This window comes from Egretta garzetta, unplaced genomic scaffold (assembly GCF_000687185.1).
Source record: "Egretta garzetta isolate BGI_Z169 unplaced genomic scaffold, ASM68718v1 scaffold350, whole genome shotgun sequence".
Taxonomy (NCBI): Eukaryota; Metazoa; Chordata; class Aves; order Pelecaniformes; family Ardeidae; genus Egretta; species Egretta garzetta.
In genome coordinates, this window is record NW_009258273.1 from 178,642 (window position 1) to 185,756 (window position 7,115).

Sequence of the window (7,115 nt, forward strand, 5' to 3'; positions counted from 1 at the left end):
GCGCTGAGGGCGGAAGGGAGGCTCCGGGAGGGAGGCCGCGGGGGCCCCTCAGGCGGCGGGGGGGGCCGATCTTTGCCCTCTGAGGGGAGGGGGGGATGCGTTGTTTGCCTTTGGGCAGGTTTTATGAACGCAGGGACGGGATTTCTCCCCCCGTTTCGCAGGGCAGCTGTCGGACGGGGCTGGAGCGAACGGCCCAGGCTAGGCCTCGCCTTCCTCCCCGTCCTCGGCTGGCGGTGCCGGGGCGGCCCCCGCGCTCCATGGTGGGCTTGTGGGAGCGGGGCTTCCTCTGCAAAAAACCCTTTTTAAAAATATTTTTAATTAAAAAACCAAATATGGGGTGCGGCTGTTGGCTCAGTTTGTAGTTGATGGACTGTAAAACACTGTAAAGAAAGCTTTTTGTTCGAGGTGTTTTGAGGGTGAGTGCTTTTCGGGGGTCATCTGAGCATTAAATTTGATACTAATTGTAAAAAATAAAATAGAGATCTATCTGCACACGTAGTGGGTTTGAGCTTAGCACGTTTCAGTAGCGTTCATCCCTGGCAAAGCACTCGGGCTTGAGCTGTGCTCCCAAGATGAGTAACAGCTGAGTTTAAATCCCTTTGCTGCTTTTGTGAGGCATGTGGCAGGTTCTCATGTTAGAGAACCGCATTAGGACTGCGGATGAGCTGCCTACAGGAGCATTAGCTATTAAAAAGCTGAAGTGACTGCCCCCTTACCTCTGCCCAAGTCATAATCGGAGGATGGGATCTTAATATTTGTAAAATATATGAGACTTCTGTGATATTGCAGGGTTTTTTGCCAAGTATATGGCATGCATCTGTTTAAAACAAATTGAGGTTTCCATCTTGCTGATACTAAAAGCTTAGGAAGCCTGGTGGTGTCACTAGGTGCTGTACTGAACAGGACGTTTGGGTGCCATCTTGACTGCTGATGGACTGTATTTTTGCAGCATTGCTCTTGCCAGTGGTAAAATTTTCGCTTCCTAAAAGGATGACTTCTCAGTAGGGATGAGTTAGTGTAACTTGCTGATTTATTAACCCTGCTGTATCATAGCAGCACCCTAGAAAACTTATTAAAAATGCATTACTAGAATACCCATTAGCATTCTTGATTCTTTCCACCAAAGGAGCTGGAATGCAGGTTTTTTTAATGTGTAGTCAAGTAAGCGCAAGATCTCCATGCTGTTTGTTAAGTCTGGTTCTCGTGTTTTGCAGATTCTCTTGATCTGAAGATGGCTGCACAGTCAGCACCGAAGGTTGTGCTAAAGAGCACCACCAAGATGTCTCTGAATGAGCGGTGAGGAAGCCAACAGCAGCTTCAGCTCATAAGAAATTTTTTTACTTAATTATCACTGTCCGGTGTCCAAAAACCAACGTGGTTTCTGCCCTCTTTTAACCTCACTAAAACAAGCAGATGGCTATGCACCTCTGTCTTAAACTTCAACAAATGTGGTACGCCAGGTTAAAAGGGCAAGTGTTTTGGAGAAATTTATCCGTAGCAGTTAATATTAAACTATTCGACACATAAATATGGTGGGATGTGTTATAACAAAAGAGAGAAACCTCACGCCCTCCCTTTTTCTTCCACATGTTTTTACATTTATATAGTTGACACTGCAGTGTGGTAGCATGTTACCTGAGCTGCAGCAGGCTTGCTGCTTTGTCCGAGGCAGACACACGTGCATGTGGTCTGGCCTGTAAGAGGCATGCAGCAGGCCATCAAACAAGCCCGAAGGCCCTTTAACAATGTTTTGGGCCTTGTAAGAGGCGAACGCTTTGCTTCATCTCCATCTCTCTCTTTTCCCGATCTCTTTATTTCTTCTGTTGAGTATTCTTCTCTTTTTCCATGCCATTGAGCTTTTGCAGTTCTACAGTGACAACTAACAGCGATGCTGCAGTTACGTTTCACTTTCTTACTAATTGCTCCTGGATTAACTCTGTTAGTATCGTTGAATCAGGGATAAAGGGAGCCATTTGCCTGCAGTTCCTGCGCTAGCAAGGGAGATATAGCCTGAACCAGTGCTCAGAGCTTATCCTGGGAAGGATGAGTAGTGAGCCGCAGGGAAGGCTTGCTGGCCTCTTTCGTTTTGGTCAGTCCATATTCCTCATCTCTAAGTGTTTTATTTTGCAGTCTTGTGTAGCTCCTGGGACGCAGTGGAAAGCTGATGGGTTGCTGCTTGCCATCTTGCTGTATGTTCTGCGCCTATATAGCTCTTAAAGACAGAAGATTCTTTGTGCACCAAAGAAATTGCCAAGTGAACTGTTTTTATAAGTGAGCGCACTTGGGTGGTGGCATTTCTTATGGCACCAGTTCCAGGGGGGGGGCACACCAGTCAGATCTCAGGGCGAGGTCTTTTGTAAAGCTGAGTTTTTTAAACAGATCTTTGAGGGTTAATTTGGCTTTTGCAGTCAGATTTCCGTTTGCTTTTCTGTTTCTGTGATGTCCTCTCCCATCTGTCATGACCATCTCTGCTTATTGCTTGTTTTCATTCCTTCTGCCATTTCTAAAATCAGTAACCTAAAGCTTTGTCACTTCTGAAGTAATATACGACATCATTTCTGAGTTTCCAGTTCTTGCACACTTGTGGAAAACAAGGAACACGTAATCACATATGACGTGACCTAAGTACCACTCTTTACATAAGATTCATGGGATCTGGAGATCCAATCTTGAGAACCATGAAATGCCAATAAATGTATGTAATAAAGCTTTATTTAAACACCCGTTTTATTCGACCTTGAAGCTTTACTAACATGCTGAAGAACAAACAGCCGATGCCAGTGAATATTCGGGCTACCATGCAGCAGCAGCAGCAGCTAGCCAGTGCCAGAAACAGAAGACTGGCCCAGCAGATGGAGAATAGACCTTCTGTCCAGGCTGCTTTGAAGCTTAAACAGGTGAGAGAAAGCGGCGTATTCTGGCGTGCCGGTCACCAGCAGATGGCTTTTCAGGATATGGTGGATTTTGCAAAATGCTCCTGAAAGTTCAAAATGAGAGACCTAGAGGGGACTTGCAGAATAATCCCACTTTTTACTTCAGATAAGTAATGCTTTGTAACTTCCTGGTTAATGTTATTGAGTTGGGGTTTGGTTTTTTTTTTTTTTGTGCTGGCTGTTCATATCTCCTCTCTATTTTTTCAGAGAAATGTTCTCATTCTGAGTTTCTGGATCTGCCGAGTGCTTCATCTCGCAATCTAGCTGCAGTTAACAGTTGCTGCAGGTTGTTTCCAGTACTTGCTATCCAGTTGAGGCTGGTTGCTCCCATCCCCAACTCCACCCTCTCTTGCTGCGCTCCCTTGATAGCAGCTGGCTGCGAGGAACAGATGAACAAACGGATTTTTTGATGGCTTGCAAATGCTAGAATGCAGGCCTGGATTTAAGGCATAGTGTTGCATTCTCTTTATATAAAAAGAGTCTTTATTGTTCCACATCAGTAATGAGTACTGCAGATTACGGTGCGTTCCTCAAATTGCCTTCTGTCGGTAGAGCAGGAGACCTAAGCAGATGTGCTAGATTTTGATTTCTCTGCCGCAGTCAATGTGCTTCTCCATAACCCTGGGCTTAAGGAGAAGGGGCAGGGGACAAAATCTTGCTACTGCAGGAGCCTCAGTAACGTACGGAAGGGAGCTGTTTGTCTCGGGCCTGCTCGTTCTCAGACTGTAGGGGTTTTTGCAAGTTTTAAAGCCTATGTTAAAATGGGAAGGCTGGTTAGGATTAGCTTAAAACATACGTGTAGGGCACAAATTGAAATCTGTTGGGTAGTGCTGTGCAGTGAGTTCAAATAGTGGCACTGTGTGACTTGACTGCTGCAGTGGTTAAATATAATTCTGTGCCTTATCTCGCACACGAGGAGAAAACCCTGGAAATCTCTTAGCTGAGCTGCTTCACCAAATAGCTGGAATACTTAAACCTGCCACACATGCTCCCATCCAGAGCTCGCTCTGATAAAGAGGAGTGCAGCTGCTTTTTAAGATCTCTTGAGGCTTCTGTTGTAAAACCAGACTGTGGTGCCAGTTAGCCTTGTGGAGCTGGTAAACAAAAGCTCTGGAAATGGTATCCTAAATTATTTTCTGCTTGTATAAAAAGTTTGAGAAGTTAAGAATCTCACGAGTGGTAAGTGAAGCTGGATTGAACGCGGGGAGTTTCCGCTTGCTGAATTGAGGTGCCACAGCGGAACAAGGAAGAATGAGTCGTTTGGCTTAGATCTTAAACCCATTTGGGTTTTATCTTGGCCATAGGCGTCCTTTCACAAAGTAAAAGTGGAATTCAGTGCTGCAAGAGAGGGCCGCAGAAGGGCATTGCAGAGAAATTTGGAAATCTGGTGGCTCTTTGAAGATTGCAAGTTGCTCTGGAAGTTGATGTGATTGGATTTTCACAAGTGCTGTACTTGGTATCACCAGGAGCTGTTCTCATCCTTCTGGATGTACTGTGCCCAGAAGTGAACAAGTGTTTACGTAGACCTGCTGTGGGTTTTTTTTAGTGTAAAAATATTTATACTGGCTGGTTCTAGACGTGCATTTACTCAGTAGCTGGAGCAGACCAAGGTGCTACTGCTCTGAGGTAGAGCAGAAGGGTGAGCGCTCTTAGGCTGTTTCAGTGCAAAGTCCTGCAGCTTATCTTAAACTCTCATGGTAAGTGCCATAAACGAGTAATTGGATGTGGAACACAAACATGCTTTCTCATTCCTTTCTGCCGGAGAGGCTGGGCGGAAGGGAGAGGCTGACATTTTAGGTTGCTAGGGCTGTGAAGAAAATTGACTCTATCCCAGCCAAAACCAGGACAGGCTGTTGGAGAAATGTAAACTCTGAGGCAGTAAAACTTAAAATCTTACTACAGCTACAGAAGAGACTGGTTTTAGAGGAACCAATTCAGCCATCCGCAGGCTTGGGCCTGCTAGACAAGCAATAACTTTAAGTAACTCTTGAAACCTGTAGTAAAATACAGCCTTAACGGCTGCTCCCGTCACCTTACCTTAGGGCCAAGAGCTCTTGTTCGTGAGACAAGGGTGAAGATTCCCCACTCTTGCTTCTTGGCTCCTTGTTGCTCTTGTTCTGGTGAGGGTAAATTTTCTTCGGTGTCGTTTTTGTAGCATAGATGGAAAAGTTTACGCTTTCCCCACCTCTTGCCTTAGTCTGTGTGGAATCCTAGCCAGGGTGGGGCAGTAGGCCACCAGCAGCGATGTCGGCGTGCTCTGCGGAGGTGGGTTAGGCTTCTGCCCCAGTTGCTCTCAGTCTCAGGGATTTACTTGCTCTGTCACCTCCCAGCAGAAAGGCTTAGCGGGCTGCCTTGTGGATTCAGTGTCTGCTTTGATTTGAACCCAGCAGCACTGCTAAAAAAACACTTCTTTCCAAATCCGCAAGCTTTCTTGTCTGTACAAACACTTGTTTCCAGCAAAGGTCTCAGTTCTCTGCTTGACCTTCACAAATTATCCCTCCCAGAGCAGATTTGATTGTCTTCCTTTGAAGGTTGATTATATATTGCAGAGAGCTGGTGACCCTCATTTTTATTTAAAAAAAAAACCACCACACCGTTTTTATTGATAGGCTATTGCTGTGCTGTTTGTGTTGCAAGTCCAAGATTGCTGCATGACTTTCTCGTTTCTTAAAAATCTTCTATTCCAGAAGAGCTTAAAGCAACGCCTCGGTAAAAGTAACATTCAGGCACGATTAGGCCGGCCGGCAGGCCCCCTTGCTCGCGGAGCCATGGGAGGAAGAGGACTGTCCATGGGGCAGAGAGGTTTGCCCCGAGGAGCCATGCGTGGCGGCCGGGGAGCGAGAGCTCTGCTGAGAGGAGGAGTCCCGCTCCGAGGTCAGTACCGTGCCTGAACCGGAGTCGCTTTTCTATCAGTAACGCGGTCTTTTTGTCGGTCTGAAAAGTTTCTTTCTGATTTGAATTCCCTTTCGCTATTGAAGGTCAGAGCCTGCTTCGTGGAGGACGAGGTATATCCCCCAGGATGGGCCTGAGAAGAGGTGGCCTTCGAGGTCGCGGTGGCCCTGGAAGAGGCGGCTTAGGCAGAGGGGCCATGGGCCGCGGAGGACTTGGTGGCAGAGGTTAGTGAGCGCAAATTTGAGGAGCAGCACATTGCTGCTGAATAAGTAGAATAAGCTTTAATTCTTTTTCCTGCTTAAAGCGAGCATGTGTAAGTACACGCAGCCCCCCAGCCCCTCTGTCTGTGAGTTGGTGTAGCACTAAATTAAGGCTTCCTTTCCTGGAATGTCTTAACACCAAGCTCCTTGGCACATCAGTGTGGCTAGAGGGGTTCTGGGGACTCTGGGAGCAGTTTTCCGCTCCTGTGGGATATCACTGCCTGCCTGATGCTTTGCATAGTAGTCGAGGCAGCGAGTGATCTTCAGCTGTCTCCTTGCACTGAAGGAAATGATACAGAGCCCCCGTAACCCAAGAGCCTCTTAAAATAATTAGCGAGGGGAAAAATTTAACGGAGGAGAAAGCCCGAGCCCCTGCAAAATCAACTTAAATTCAAAGTCTGAAAGTGAATCGAGTCTTGGGTAAATGGACTCTTTGTATTTTCAACAACAAATCAGAGCAGCAGTATAGCAGGAGTGCAAGATGATGTGCAGGAGGCCGCTGCTGACGGTGGGGTTGTTAACGTTTCGGGCAAATGTTTGGTTAGCACGCCAGACAAACCTCGCTCGTGTTCCTTGGGATTGGCCCGGTGTTTGCCGGAGTTAGAGCAGTTACCGGGAAGCTGCCTCTCTTGGCAGCCTCGGCTTGCAGCTTTAGCTTTATTTCTTAGCCTGACAAACAAACACTGATCCATGTGGGCTCTCGGGGTGTCCTGCCTCTCGGTTTGAAGTACTCGGTAGGAAAAATCTGCTCGTAATGGTTAACGGCGTTGCCGCTTCGCCAAAAGCTTCAGCCTGTCCCAGAGATGTGCGGGATCCTGGGGTACGCTCCGTGGGAAGGACGAGTACGTGATGTGTAGGTGGGACTGGAACCCAGGGAGATGGGAGTCCCCGAGTAGCCCTTAGTGGTGGGTCAAACATCTTTGGGCTTGTGGACTGAAAGGGAAGCAGCCTGGGGAGCTCATCCGGCGTGGCAGAACCCGCCCCGCTGCGGGAGCTGGGGGTGGCTGGCGCAGGGGCGGCCCGGGGGCTT

General features: G+C 47.4%; 1 protein-coding gene across 3 annotated transcripts; it reads left to right on the top strand.

Moving 5' to 3' along the window:
• The first annotated feature begins 1,194 nt into the window (after positions 1-1,194).
• LOC104122800 (chromatin target of PRMT1) lies at positions 1,195-7,107 on the top strand. Of its 3 annotated transcripts, none has more exons than XM_035890603.1 (4): positions 1,195-1,296; positions 2,744-2,897; positions 5,624-5,807; positions 5,912-7,107. In XM_035890603.1, exons 1-4 carry the CDS (start codon positions 1,232-1,234, stop codon positions 6,052-6,054), a joined length of 546 nt encoding a protein of 181 aa, XP_035746496.1. In that variant the 5' UTR covers positions 1,195-1,231; the 3' UTR covers positions 6,055-7,107. The 3 variants fall into 3 exon arrangements, with proteins under 3 accessions (XP_035746496.1, XP_035746492.1, XP_035746506.1); XM_035890599.1 differs by having other exon boundaries at positions 5,621-5,807; positions 5,912-7,105; XM_035890613.1 differs by lacking the exons at positions 5,624-5,807; positions 5,912-7,107 and adding an exon at positions 3,141-5,518.
• The last annotated feature ends 8 nt before the right edge of the window (positions 7,108-7,115 follow it).